Raw genomic sequence first — 16010 nt, 5'->3', positions numbered from 1 at the left:
CGATGAGACGTACTTACCTTGGTCGGCTTGCGGGTCGTGGTCAGCGTTACCGGTTCGGTTTCGGCAGGCGTTGGTCGGTTGGTGGGCTTCTTGGCGGGCTTTTTGGAGGTCGAGGGTCGCGATGGTTTCTTCGTGGTGGACGATGATGGTTTGGATGCGGTTGTGGCTGGCTTCTCGTCGGCTTGAGGTTTCGAGCTGGTCGTCGGTTTCGGGCGTGTCGATGTGGAACTGGAACTTGGTTTCGGCTTTGTACTGGATGGTTTTGATGGTTTCGTCGGCGTGTCAAGGGCGGTAGTTGCTACTGGTTTACTGGAAGATGATGAAGTTGGTTTCGTAGAGTTACTAGGACGCTTAGTCTTGGTGGGTTTTTTCGATGGCTTGGAAACTGGTTTCGTGGTGGAGGTGGCTTCGTAGGTAGATACAGGTGCTGTATCCTGTTCGATGATGGTTGGTTTGGTTGTGGTAGGCTTCTTGATGCTAGTCGAAGAACTGGACGTAGAGTTGGATGGTTTCTTGCTGCCACTTGGACGCTTCTTCTTCTTCTTTGTCACTGGCTTGCTTGTTGAGCTTGTAGTCTTTACCTTCACGGTAGTAGTAGTTGGGGTTTCGGTGGTAGTGGTAGTGGCGAGCGTCGTTGTGGATGCACTCAGAGTTAGATTCTTCCTTTCCTTCAAAATTGCTTCCAATTCGTCAAAGTTTCCATTGAAAGACTCCACGATTTTGTTCACCAGCATGTTGACTTTGTCTTCATCGTTGATTCCGGAGAAGTGATCATTCTCGATTTTAGTGATGTTGCTCATCATGGTAGAGTCCGTCAGGTTAAGATTGGGATTCCTAACTGGTGGGAAGTTGTTGATGTCATCAGGAGTCGTGTAGAGTTCGTTTTTGATGGTAGATGATTCGACAGCTTGGGCGATGTAGATATGGGTGGGTTGTTGATTAGGTGGGATTCGATTCACCGACGGATAACCAGGAGAGTATGTAGATGAAGCAATATGACCGATAACGTTGTTGGAATCGACAATGGTATAGATGGCAGTGGATGATACGGTAGGAGCTACTCCAGGTCGTTTCGTTACTCCAAAGTAGCCTTCATCGGCAAAGTCAGCAAGAGATGAGACGTAGACTGGTGGAGGTGTGTTTTCGTAGTAACCTGGACGTTGGTTGCTGACGGGGCTGGTCAGTTTATTGTTCCATGTACTTGAGGTAACAAGTCCTGGAACCGGTTTCGGTGTGATGTGGACAGTTGGTGATGGATTATCGGATGCACTGGCAATGTGGACATAGTTAACGTTGTTCACAGGAGCTGGCGATTGGTGGGAAAGTGTTGACGATTGAACGATGTATTCTGGTAGGTTGATGGTGGTGGACGCTGGTCGTTTCGAAGGATTGGCGCTCACTTTCTTAGTTGGTTGAACTGAAGAGACTGCAACAGGTGCTGCAGTTGATGCAGCAGTGTAGTATCCGGATGAGACTGCGTGTTCTCCATCGCTTGTAATGATGATAGGTCGTTGATTACCGCCAGCTGTGACGACAAGTTTGTTTGGTGGTGGACGAACGGTCGATACGGAGATAGCTGGGTCTTTTTGAGTCACAGCTGTCGTTCCGTATCCGCTCGTCAGTAAGGTAGCTTGGACTACAACCGGTTCCAGAATGGGCCGTCTCGTAGGCTTTGGACTGTACACATAGCTGGTCGAAGGGACCTTAGTGGATAGTAAGGTGGTGGGAGGGCTCGTCTTCTGGGGTTTGGTGATGTAGAAGCTTGTCGGTCCGTACTTTTCGTAGTCAATCGAGGACGTCGCATAGGACGCCTGCGAGGTGGTCTCGGGTGGTGGAGTCTGAGAAGTCTCGGTCACGTTGTCATGTTTGGTGTCCGAGTCCGTTTCGTACTGTGGTCCAAGGTTCGTTTCGTTCAACATCAGAATGATCGATTCAATCGAATGGATATTGTTGACGGAGACAGTTGGTTTTGTGGTTTGGTTTTCGCTGTCTTTAGTGTCACTAGAAATAGTATGTACAAGTACGTAGTTGTTTGGTTCAGTTGCTTGAGTTGGCTTAGGTTTAGGTTTGAACTGAGGCTTTGGGTGGGTAATTTTCACTGGTTTTTCTGTGGTCAGCACCTCCGTTGCGATTTCCTGGTTGGCAAAATCGTTGGGACCGGCATAGCTTTGATCAACGGCGCCATTCTCGTTGAAGAGGTCTGTTTCGGCTTCTGGATGCGTGATGTCACTGTGGTCGAACAGCTGATTTTCCTGATAGATCTGGTTGGCAATGATTTGAACTCCACTCGAAGTGATGTCTGTGCTGGATTCGATCGATGGTGCAGAGGCTCCATTGGCATCGGAGAAATGCTCGTTGTATTTGTTTAACGAAGAAGGAATCTCCGAGCTGTAGACGTTATTGTGGTTATCGATCTTGACATAGCTGACTTCGCTTGGAACTGGTGGTGGTGGGATAGTAGTACCGATATCGATTTCCTCAGACTTGATGTTTGAAGTGGATGGCGAGTATACGGATACCGCATTGTCCGACAACTGGTACATGTGGGAATTCAAACTGCTCTGCATGATATCTTCGTCTAGATCGTCATTTGTGATATAGTTGTTGTCGAGCTTGTTGAACAAAGGCTTTTCACTGGACGCTGCACTTGGCATACTTGCACTTCCAGTAGAATCGCTACTTTCCTTTACGGGATTTTCCAGTTTGATGGGTTCATAATTAATCACTGGTCCATAGCCAGTTCCGGATCCAGAAAGTTGACTTCCAAACTTCTCATACTGACTGGCAATGGCAGAGCTGAGAGGAGACTGGGAAGTGGTTTCCATATCGTCCGTATAGTTAAATTGTTCCATAAGAGAGTCAGTCACCATGGAAGCATCATTCGACAACGGCAGTTCACAGCATGTACCGAAAAGGAAACCATCCATGCAGGCACCAACCACTTCTCCTTGCCGTTGAAAACACTCATGGTTGAACATGCAAATCGTTGGCCCTCGCCGGTCAGAATCTCGCTTCAACAGTGACCGCGTGGCGTTGCAGAATTTCGGTGTTATCCGGTAGCCTCCGAACAGCTTTCGGCTCTCTGAAACGAAAAAAATAGACGAAAATAGAACAATTTGTAGTTGATTTCAATTATCGTTACAAATTGAATCAAGCCTCTCAATGCTGTAAGTTATTCTCAAACGAGGGCCAATGGCAAAACTTGAAACGTTCTATCTCATCCCATGTGATGTACCCCCTTGTTTCCGGAACTTGAGGCCGGAGAAAGTTCAAGGCTCATCCAAATATAATTCTATTACGAGTGTCTTCCTGGCTCCCACGCTTTTCTCATTTTGTTGGGATAGACAGCGTATTGTTTTGCTTCGAGGGATATTCGCGATACTGTATAGTGTTAAAAAAATAAATTGGATAAACGTGTCTTGAAAATTCAACTATACGGCCTGCGGTAGATAGCTAGAAGAGTTTGATAGAATCATTAAAGAGCAACAATGAAGCAAGCTAGTTGTAGTGGCTCATACCATCATTGGTTGGCTATACTTTTTAGACCATGCATTCTATAGAGAGCGTTGTACATATTCACATTCGATAATGTTGCTTTGTATGGAAGAAAACTTTCATTTACATGTCACAAGTGTTGGATTTAATGAACATGTACTTTTTTGCTCAGAAACAACGTGGAATTATGGATAACAGGCGCTAATCATAAATTATTCGATATATATATCTCATGCCTAATGTATTTTTTTTCTTATGAAATCGAAAATCAAAAATTTTGTATGGCAAGACACAACTCCATCTAATCAGCATGATTGGACAGAGCATTTACTCGTATTCTTAAACTTTACTTAATTAATTCTTTATCTTATATACATATGCATTATGATGCAAATATTTAACCTTTAACTAGCAGTAAAGTATGCTAATGTAGATACTAGAGCTACGCAAAGCAGCTTTGGAAATCTTCGGAAATTTTAATATTTCTATCAACATAAGGACTGTTTTTTTTATTAAGTGGACACTTTGTTTATTCTACAGTGAAACCTCCATGAGTCGATATTGAAGGGACCATCGACTCATAGAAATATCGAGTCATGGAACAGCAATCCTTTGGAAAGCTGCTTCTAGGGACCATCATAATAACCATGAAATTTTGCTTTTAGTATGGTTCCATGAGTCGATATCGAGTCATGGAACATCGACTCATGGAGGTATCACTGTATATCTTTTTTATTTATTAATAAAATCGTAAACGGTTTTCTGTGTATCGTTCAACTATTATTCTACAATGCTATGAAAATATAAGATCTTAGAAAATGCTTTTGGTTGAAGAGCTAAATAGTTTTTCCAAAAACTCCTAAGAAAGGCTGTTCGTCAAAGTTTAACATTATTTTTCGCAAAACAAAAATCCTAATTTTTATGAACAAATTGTATGTTTGTATCCTTTACTATGGTACTAAAGATATAGCTTTGAAAAAATCAATTACATCCCACCATTCTCTGACATTTGGTAAATTTAGTGATTTACCCATTCATGGCCAAATTTGCTGATACACCATCCTTTCACACCCAGCAAAAGAGAAAAGTAAAAAGCGAGTTTAAAACTAGTTTGGATTACTAAAGAAATTATATTTGTATAAACAAGAGCTAAATCGTGAGTTAAAACCTCAGTCTTAAGTATAAATTTGACTGTTTATGGTAGTTTTACTTATGGTTTATGGTAGGTAATCTCAGAATAACATGTTATGAAAATAATATGTGGAAAATAAAATTGATTATATTACAGCAGTGTTGCCAATTTTGATGATTGTCAATGTACTTTGATAGGTCTTCTAAGAGTAAAACAATTGTGTTTCTATTGTGCATTAAATGTGACGTGGGAACATAATAAGTAAATCTATGAAGGCGTAAGTTATTTTTCATATTAATATTATATTAGCACTTCCATCAGGACATACTTTTAACCCAAAAATTCTACTCATATCAATTTCCTTCAAATTTCAAATATTTTTTTTTTGTAATACACGGGAAAAAGATTTTATTATATCTGTAAAAATGTTGCTCCAAAAATAACTTGATGTTTACCATCAGGTATCTGATTGATGAAGCTTTCAAAGAACAAGCCTTTTTTGAAAATAAAAAATATAAATTATCGAACTTTCCAGCCAATTTCTAACAATCATTGATTTTGATAACCTCCAAAAATCGATGCTTCTAATCGTTGTTCCATATTCGTGTGAAATTTCATTATTCTGGAGAATTTCTATTATCACAACATTATACAATACTAGTCGAACGATGCGTAAAAAAAACGATTGAAATTTCATTGATAAATTAAAAAGATACAGCATGCACAAGGTGTCCACTTTATAAAATGAACAGTCCTTACTAGTGGTATCGTAAGCAGCTTCCAAACTTAATAAGAATTCCACTCTGAGACCGGAAAAGAGAAGAACTTTGCCGAAATAGTAGTTTACGGAACAAGTTGCAGAATGATGAATTTTTACAGCATGAGTGGTAAATTGTTTCACATGTGGCAGTTCTAACCATCCATGAAATAACCTCATTTTTGGGAAGAATAAATTCACTCATTCCCCACACCCAACCGCAGACGATCTCTTCCCTGGCATTGATTAGCATAGTTTTAATCAAAATCTTACCATCCACTGTCGGAATGGTAAGGGATTCAGTCTGTTGAACAATCGCGTTGCACGACCAGACCACCCAGCTGAACCACCTGAAACGACATCAAAGCTCATCTTCCGTGATGTTGTGTTGTTGGGTGTATTTGGCGAAATGACAACGACTAGAATAACATTATCCCAGTTTCATCACAGTGTAACCAGCTACTCCTTTAGGTGAAGTTACAAACCATGGAACGGAAGGAATGGTAGGTAGGAGAAAGTGTTGCATATTGTATAAGTAGAATAAGATTTTTCGACGATTAGTGCTATTCGAGCACCATCTCAAACTCACTCCGGATTTCCTAATATAACTTTGTTCTATATGATTATTGGAAATGAATCTCTGTATTTCAACTACCTTCTCAAAGTTTTTGAAATAAGTAAAGATTTTGTCGGTGTTGTAAGTTTCAACCATAAGCCATTAGAGAAAAGAGTCTCTGCACACACTGGGGATTTTGCCTCAAAAATGTACACAAAAAATTTCTCTTAATATCTTCAATATGATCAGATTATTTAAGCTTTAAAATTATGGAATAGATTAAAACCTATATGTTTTATTATCAGGAGTACGAATGGGTCAAAAATCAATATGACCATATTCATGATTGGAAAACTCTCGTGATTTGGCCTGAAATTTTCTTTCCAGTATGTGAACAAATATTCGAAATTCATTGCTTTTTGTGGGGCTATAAAAGCATACAGGGGCTTTATAAGCTATCAGGAATTAGCTTGCTTAGGGTATCCAGTTTTTATTCTACTTCTACGTTAAAAATTCAACCAGAACCCAAAGTTCAATAATTGTTGTGCCTTGGAACTATTTTAAAACACGTTTAAAGTTAATATACATGTTGCCTTTGACTCACCCCTATTCAAATTTTACTCCTGAATGAGCTGTCATTATGTAAATTGAAATGTCATTTAAATCTTCATTAATTATTCATTATGTCAAAGTTATGATATTGAAGCGTAATAAAATTGTGTTTTACTTAGAAAAAAGTGTTATTTTGATCAAGCTACGAAAACATGTAAATTTTTCTTCACTAAACAAACCAATTAGTCAGCAATAGAATTAAAGTAGAAAAATCGTCCTCTATTCATAATTGATACTAATCGCCAATAACAGTGAAATACCTATCGAGTTAACGTACTAACCGACTTCAGCAATTGCGGGAGAATTCGCACAAATTCTTCTCTCCCCATCCAGGACCGTCAAATTTTCGCAAGAAACGCCATTATCAAACGACGTGCCTCCAAAAACTTCTTTGCAATGTAACAGAGTGTGACTGAAATCTTGATATACTATCAAAATTTCAATTGCATGAAAAGTCCAGCAAAAATGAAGGAAATTTATTAAAACATTTTAAGATAATCCTTTTCGGTTATTTTGGCAACTGAAACAAGCTGGTATGAAAGCGTAAAAAGTGAAGAAGTCTTTGGAAGTTGCTTCAACGTATTCAGAGGCGACCGGAATTTTGTAGAGCCCGGAAGAAAATCAGGCTGGGGAGTACTCGTTGCTCTTTTAATTGATTTTAATTCTGAAATAATCAACATACCAAATTTTCAAGCATTCAAATAGGTCTGGATAAAATCACACATACCAGGTGAAACACACTTGTTCGCCTCAGTGTATTTTCCACCGGACCATGCGTATAAAGGCACTTATGAAATTTTCTTTCAATGTGCCGAACACATTTTATCACAACTCCCCCCAGAGGTTAAAGTTCACAGCTATGGTGATTTTAACTAACGCAATGCTGATTTCATTCGGGACTCTGAAAATGAAGGTATTTTACTCCCAATGACAAAGGACAATGAAACATTGCAGTTTATTTTCGATAAAACCGCGATAAACTACAAAATTAAAAATGCAAGACTCAACGACTATGAATACGAGTAAGCCTTTGAATACAAATTAGCAGACTATGGAATGATTATAAATAAAGGAAATGTCGAAACTGCTGCATATATATTCAATGAAGTTGTACTAGAAATCATAAAACAAAAAAATACAGCGAAACCTTAGTACAAAAAATCCAATGTGGTATAACAATCACATAAAATAATCTGAAAAATCGGAAGCAAAAGGCAAACAAAATTTATAAGAAACAATCTTACAATTTTCCATCCGTTATGCACTTTGATGAAAATATGGATGACAACTTATAAACAATTTGCATCTATATGCTAATTTTTTTCCAAGAAATCTATACTACATCGGAAGAGAGACCACGATCGCAATTATTTTGTGTTTTATCCGGAATTTTCTAGAGATATTGGTGTAAATCAAATCCAAATCTAATGAATTTGGACGCTTCAAAAGGTCCCGGTCCGGATACCACTCCACCAATATTTTTGAAAAAATATTAAAAGAACTAACAGGATTATTGTTTTGGCTTTTTAAAAAATCCTTTGAATCCGGAATCTTCCTAAAAATATATAAAAGCTCCTTTTTAGTGCCTATCTTTAAATCTGGCCAAATATCTGACATACGTAATTGTCGTAGTAGTTCCATTATCCCTTGTATCCTAAAACTTTCCGAGTCAATTGTCGACGAAAAACTATTTTTTCAAATCAAAAATAGAATTACTTGCACACAACACGGCTTCTTGATGGCATAGACATACCAATGCTGCTTTTCAAACCACAAACAAATGAATCGAGCCAGGATTGCTGAAATGGCTTGAATCGTATTTAACTGACCGCCAACAAATCATAAATTTCAAAGGAAACAAATCAAAACCAATTCATGTCATTTCGGGTTCCTCAAGGCTCTTATTTGGGACCTCTTTTTTTCTCATGTACGTAAACGACATTTCCTTCATTTTCAATAAACTCAAAGTGTTAATTTATGCCGATGACATGGAAATAAGTAATGAGAAGAAGAATGTATACCGCAATGAAATAGAAAAATTGTACATAGGGAGCCGGATCCTATTCTTGGCACTTTTGATTCACTCCGGCAGTGGGGTTTTTTGAAAGCTACTAAACTCATATTTGGCCACAAAATGCGTCGTATTAAAGTGCTTCTTATTGCAAAGTTTTAGACAATTCGGTCGAGAAAACCCTCCCCATGCCACAGTGAATCATTGGAAGTGCCCAAGTAGCTCTGCACCCTACGGCGCAAAAAAAAAATGCTTTTAGAACTGAATGTAAAAAAAATGCAACCTAATATCACTTAACAGAAAAAAAACGACACCATGCGTTTTAATTGCATTAGGAAATCAAAATGTCAAAACATGTGAAAGAGTAAGGGACTTAAGAGTAATCTTAGACTCTAAACTTTCTTTTGTAGACCACTACAATACAAAAAATCACAGGGCTAATAACATGCTAGGGTTCATAAAACGTTTCTGCTACAACTTCCATGACCCATACACAATTAAAAATCTAAATATTGCATATGTAAGATCAATCATGAAATACTGCAGCATTGTAAGGTCTTCTTTCTCAATCACACACGAAGAAAGATTAGAATCGGTACAAAAAAAATCTTCTATATGCTCTTCGTAAACTAGGTTGGACATCATTTCCACTTCCACCCTGCAAAGCACGCTGCATGATTATTGACCTACAAACTTTGAAAGTGCGGCGTGAAATCGTAAGGGTTTCATTTGTAAATTGTATAGTTTCGCAACGTAATGATTCTACAGAAATCTCATCAAAATTAAATTTCTACATTCCTTCTAGGCAAATACCAAATCGTAGCTTATTTTTTACAAATCATCATCGAACAAATTATGCCAAAAATAGGACTCTAAATCAAATGATGGCCATTTACAATCAACATTGCGAAACTATTGACTTTACCATGTCTCGGCAAAATCTAAGAACATACTTCGAATCCATTCGAAATCGCAACACATAAAATAAAACAAAATGAAATATACATTACTTACACAAATTTTTTTTTCTATCATTAAGAAATAAAACAAAAATATGTATACGTAAAATATACTAGTCTACGTCGATTGACGAAATAAGTAAAAAGATGGACATTAAAATATAATTTTAAACTAGTGTTAAGCCATCTAAAAGTATGCCATCATAAAATGATTTATTTAAAATTAACTAAATGTCCTGAAGGTCAAGTTTAGGGGCCTTCGTTAACCGAGTGGTTAAAGTCCGCGGCTGCAAGCCATGCTGAAGGTGTCTGGGTTCGACTCCCGGTCAGTCCAGAATCTTTTCGTAATGGAAATTTCCTTGACTTCCCTGGGTATAGAGTATCATCGTACCTGCCACACGATATACGAATGCGAAAATGGCAACTTTGGCAAAGAAAGCTCTCAGTTAATAGCTGTGGAAGTGCTCATAAGAACACTAAGCTGAGAAGCCGGCTCTGTCCCAGTGGGGACGTTAATGCCAAGAAGAAGAAGAAAGCTCAAGTTTCTAGTCGGTAGATTTTCACATCTAAAAAGAATACAGCATTAAAATTGTACATCAATATTCTAAATATTTTTTGAGATATTTCTAATTATCTTTTGAACCATTGTGACCCATTGTTATTTAAAAACATGGAAATTTATTGAGAATTTGCGAAAAAATATGTATGCAATCAAAGAAATAATTCTCCTAAATACCTGCTTTCTATTTCTCCCACAGATCTTCTTTTTATTCTTCTAATTCACGTGACGTCCCGAAATGAGACAGAGCCTTCTTCTTAGCTGAGTGTTATTATCTGAGATTTGTTTTGCCAATTGAACTACATTTTGCTACTTGAAATTCCGTATGGCCCATACTTCTTCTTCTTTCTGGCGTTACGTCCCCACTGGGACAGAGCCTGCTTATCAGCTTAGTGTTCTTATGAGCACTTCCACAGTTATTAACTGAGAGCTTACTATGCCAATGACCATTTTTGCATGTGTATATCGTGTGGCAGGTACGAAGATACTCTATGCCCTGGGAAGTCGAGAAAATTTCCAACCCGAAAAGATCCTCGACCGGTGGGATTCGAACCCACGACCCTCAGCTTGGTCATGCTGAATAGCTGCGCGTTTACCGCTATGGCTATCTGGGCCATACCTAATGCACAAATCATCATCACATGCTTCATTATATGTAGTTTTATACGAAATCATAAGTTTGATTAATTTGTTGATTTGTTTTATTTATTTAGCCACTGTTTTTATGTTTTGAACATAATTTTATCTACTAATTTCCCCTAACAAAAGAGCATTTGGAAGCATGCCTTCAAATTTTACTATGCAAAAATCGAGTTCAATCTCTCAATGATGAAAGTTTTTAAAATGTTAACGAAAAAGGAAGATTCTTCACAGTTTACAGATTCCTTTCAAATTTTCATAGTAGCTTTTTGGGGTAAATTTAATAAATTTGGAGGCCTTAGCACAAACCCATAATTTCACATATCATATATTTTTTTTAAACATTCAAATACATATTTATTGCACTATAAAATACACTTTAATTTTCACTAAATTTTGTTCACCAAAACAAAGATTTTGTTTAAACATATAGGAAATTGGACACATACTCGCCCCTCCAATGTTACATCATGTTGACTTATATAAAAACAAAATATATTTTGACAAGAAAACAAAAAAAAAATGTGATGTGACGAACATGAAAATCGGAAAATTCTAGAGGATGCATACACAATCAACTTTTTTGATTCTTGGAGATTTGTTTAGTGTTAAGGATAATTGAATATCTTCGTATTTAAAACTTTAAGGTGAAGATGAATCTAAGCCAAAATTCAAATTTTCAAAAGCACCCCTCTGGAGAACCAAACATCCGTTTAAGCTGCAAACTTAATCGATTTATCGCTAACTAGTGGTGATCAATCGGTTAAGTTTGAAGCTCAAACAGATGTTCGGTTCTCCAGATTTGTGCTCTTGAAAATTTGATGTTTGGCTTCGATTCACCATCACCTTAAAATTGTTCATTGAACCATCAGAGCGAGCATTTGAATTGAAAACATATATCATAGGCTACATGGCCGTGCGGTTAGCGGCGTCAGTCGTTTAGGCGTATTGTGCCATGAAGTGTGGGTTCGCTTCCCGCTCTAGTCGGTGGAAAACTTTTCGTCAAAACGAATAATTCATCGTTGGGCAACTGGATGTTTCGTGTTGTCCGTTTCCTAATGTTTGTTATCGTTCAGTCTGTGCATTCTTGAGCTGAAGACGATGTACATTGTCTTTAAAATAAAGTTTTCTGCGTTTTTGTGCTGAACCCTGATTCACTTTTTGAGTTGAAACTCATTTTCAAGCATACCTTCGGTATACGTGCTTGGACTATCTCCAAAAAAATCTTATAGTGCGTTGTCTTGATATTTTGATAATTTATCCTTCTTTCATCATACGATGTTTGTTGAATCTGCAGTTTTGTCTTTAACTTAGGGTAAAATCCACAGCAATATAATTCCATAAAAAATCATGAAACAAGATATCTACGAATGTATATCATATGTATTGTTAAAGTTTTCCTTGAGCACTTTTTGATTAACTTCAGGACATTGGGATGCCTAATCCCAAGAAAAATGTCTGTAGAAATTTTAGATTAATCCTTGTATCGTAGAGTGCCGTAACCATTAGACTGACTCAGATCAGTATGGATAGCTGTTGAATTTCATGCATGGGCAGTGGAGTAGGGTAGTCGCTGCACCAACCATAGAGGCCAAATATTGTTGGAATCCCTGTTCGCATTAAATGTACAGCTGCTAGATGTGGGTACAGTGAATACCTTCCGCAAAAATGGTGTAGAATCGATCATCGACGTGACGTTCTGTAGTCCTAACCTTATAGGTACCATGAACTGTCGCGTTGATGCCGATTATACTCATAGCGATCCCCAATCGATTCGCTATAGTATAATACCAAACGGACGGAGGGCAGTGCGATGTAACTCGACCCTAGCCCGAGGTTGGTAAACAGCGCGCTTCGACAGAGAAGGCCCTGAGGCGTGAACGGAATTCTCTGAACGGTGAAGAGCTAGTTGCTGTGATGCTTCCATGCCGAGAAAAGCTCCTCCCAGAGATAACAGGCCGCCTGTGTACAGGTGATGCGAATCAGTTGCGAGTCTATGAACAACCTGCATTTGGGCTAGCCGAAAAATGCAACGTGCACGCACAAAAGCACAAAGAGAATAACGCGGTGCAGGATTCAGAGAGGCAAAGTTAGCTCTCAAAAAGGAAATCAAGAGTCGAAAACGGACATGCTTCTATAGTCTATGCCAGAGTGCCAATTCGAGTCCGTGGGGTACAGAGTGGTAATGGCTAAGACCAAAGGTGCCATAGCGTCCCAAAAGAAGTCGCCCGAGTTGCTGCGATCGATAATCTTCCCGCACCATCCCACAAGCCCATGACCACCAGCGCCGTATGAAGCAGACGAAGGAGAAGAAGTGGCGAGGGTGACGAACGAAGAGCTGGCAGAAGGCCTGAAATCATTCGTGTCAAATAAGGCATCGGGACCCGATGGTATACCAAGCGTTGCCCTAAAAGCGGCAGTGAATGCGAATCCGGACATGTTCTGAATCACGATGCAACGGTGTATAGATCAAAGAATCTTCCCGGATGTATAGAAGCGACAGAAATTGGTGCTGCTACCAAAGGCGAGGAAACCACAAGGTGACCCGTCGGCGCATACACCTACTACTAGATACGACGAGCAAATTGTTGGAAAACATGATCCTCAACAGGCTAGTACCATGTACGGAAGGTGCGAACGGCCTGTCCAATAGCCAGTTTGAATTTAGATAAGTTAAATCTACTTTGAACGCTATCCAGTCGGTCTGAGGCTGGCTGAGGTGGCAATCGAGTATAAAAGGCGCAGCATCCTTTACTGCGCGGTTGTCACTCGGGATGTGAGAAATGCATTCAACAGCGCAATCTGGGAAGGGATAGCCCACGTTCTTCATTGCCTCAAGGTACCGGTGCAGTTGCTTACATCTGGAAAGATATTTTGATCTGAGGCTTCTACTGAATGACACAGAGGAGGGGCAGAAATGCGTTCGAATTACCGTGGGTGTACCTCAAGGTTCTATCCTGGGACCGTTGTTATGGAATGCGATGTACGATGACGTACTGAGGCTGCACCTTTCGACGGGTGTTAAGATTGTTGGCTTCGCCGACGATATCACCCTAGTGGTCTATGGTGAATCGATGGAGGAAGTTGAGTTGACAGCAGCGCTCTCTATCTCCATAGTTGAGGAATGGATGAAGTATAGGACCGGCCCGTCACAAGACTGTGGTGGTGGTGGTCAACAACCGCAAGTCCAAGCAACGGGCGCTTATCTCGATAGGTGATTGCACCATAGAGTCCAAGCGATCCCTTAGGCATCTTGGGGTAATGATCGATGACAAGCTCAGCTTCGCTAGATATGTTCAATACATATACCTGTAAATCGACGGCTAAAGCGACGCTCGAGGATGATGTCTAACAGCTCTACTTTAATTGCCAGCAAACGCAAGCTCCTGGCAGGTGTGGCGCTATTCATACTGAAGTATGGAGGACCAATCTGGTCAAAGGCGCTTACTTAAAGCGGTTCGAAAGCACGTATAGGGTCATGTGCATACCGAACGGTTTCTAAAACGCCCATGAATTATAGCCGGGATGAAGCCCATCGGGCTCATCATCAAAGAAGATGTTCAATGCTTCAACCAAAGAGGTACCAGAGGAGTCCGCAACGCGTGTAAAGAGGAAACGCTCAGAGGTTGGCAGCTGGAATGGTATAACTCCACTAAAGGTAGATGGACTCATCGACTCATACCAAATGTGTCAGATTGGTATAAAAGAAACCATGGGGAGGTGAACTTCCACCTGACGCAGTTTATGTCAGGACATGGTTGCTATAGGCAGTACCTGCATAGGTTCGAGCACTCAGAATCTCCTACGTGCCCCTATTGTGCTGGTGTGGAGGAAACAGCGGAGCATGTGGTGTTCGATTGCTCGCGTTTCACTGTTGTGAGAGATCGCATGCTTGCTACATGCCGAGGGGACACAACCCCCAACAATATAATAGAGAAAATGTGTGCGGATGCTGAGTGCTGGAATGCAGTAACTACGGCTGTCACTCACATTAAACTAGAATGGCCTATGGGCACCCCGACCAAGAGTTGGCTGCAGAGGATTAGCCCTGCCGAGGCTGTTCTTTTGTAACATTGTTAAAGTCGGCTAGGAGAAGTAGTTTGGCCTAGGACATTGATTTTTCATTGTTTTCAATGCGAGATCATCTTTCCTATATTTTGCTGTTCGGATAATTTGCGGACACCCTGTAGAAGAATTATGTAGCTTTCATTTGAAACTTAAGAAATGTTGGCGGCTATTTTGAATTCGGTCGCCATCTTGAGTTTTGTCATAAAAACCGCTTTTTACCATTAGCGCACGTTTAGAATTCTGAGATCACTGAGATCAGAAAGCTGAGAGAAAACTGTGTAAGATAGGCTACAAGAACTAGGTGAGCAATGGTATTTACCTTATGATTTAAACGATTTTCTAAATCATGTCCTACAATTTTGACGTTTATGTCGATTGCATCATCATTTCTTGTACTGGAACAGAGCCTGTTTCTCAGCTTATTTAAAAACAAGTAATTACATAGCAACATTCTTTCAAAATACATATTTGACATATCTTTGAATTCAAGAATAGCATTCATTCTTCTATCCATTTGGTCTAAAGCCGTTGCTTGAAATAAACAATCAATTGAATCGCTGAGATTAAACAAAAATGAGTGAAACTGATTGCTCTTTCAACGGTGGCCTTATGATTCGATACAATGAGCGCTAAGATAGTAAAAAAAAAAAAATTCAACTGTTTAAAACCAAGATTGCGTCGGATTTCAAGATGACCACCAGATTATCAACCTCAAAATAATACCCCTGTGTATTGACATTACGTCTACATTGGAAAAAAGCTTCTCTGCTGTTTCATTTTGCTATTTTCTCACATATATGTTATTCGGCAGTTAAAACAATATTTCTGCTCAGAAAATCAAGAAGTTTTTTTGGCTCAAAAAATGAGATTTCCGCTATAAATAAATGATCTTTTAGCAATGTTTTATATTAGAACTGTAGATATCACCGCAAGAGTTACTAATGTGCTAATGTGCAATTTATAAACTTCATTAAATTAACAACAATGGATATGTTTTTCTTTATTCAAATCAATGGCTTAAGGAGATTTTTGTTTATTGAATTCATTTGTTCATTATTTTTGAATTCTAAGATATGTTGATGAATTATTCTGATGTCAAAAACGCATACTAAAACAAAATTCCTATTCAATAACCTGTTTTATTACTAATTCAGCTGAGTAGCCGGCTCAGATCTAGTAGGAACGTAACGTCAGGAAAAAAAAGTATAAGAAGAAGAGTGTA

General features: G+C 39.1%; 1 protein-coding gene across 2 annotated transcripts in view; it reads right to left on the bottom strand.

Moving 5' to 3' along the window:
• Positions 1-16010, bottom strand: part of LOC5573081 (mucin-5AC) — a 291235-nt gene that overhangs the window by 26267 nt on the left and 248958 nt on the right. For both annotated transcript variants that reach the window (XM_021846429.1, XM_021846430.1), the window contains exon 2: positions 18-3082. In XM_021846429.1, the coding sequence (XP_021702121.1) occupies positions 18-3082 (3065 nt within the window). The remainder of the gene's footprint in view (positions 1-17; positions 3083-16010) is intronic.

This window comes from Aedes aegypti, chromosome 2 (genome assembly GCF_002204515.2).
Source record: "Aedes aegypti strain LVP_AGWG chromosome 2, AaegL5.0 Primary Assembly, whole genome shotgun sequence".
Classification (NCBI taxonomy): Eukaryota; Metazoa; Arthropoda; class Insecta; order Diptera; family Culicidae; genus Aedes; species Aedes aegypti.
Note: the sequence above shows the minus strand (reverse complement) of the source record. Positions and strands in the feature narration are given on the sequence as shown.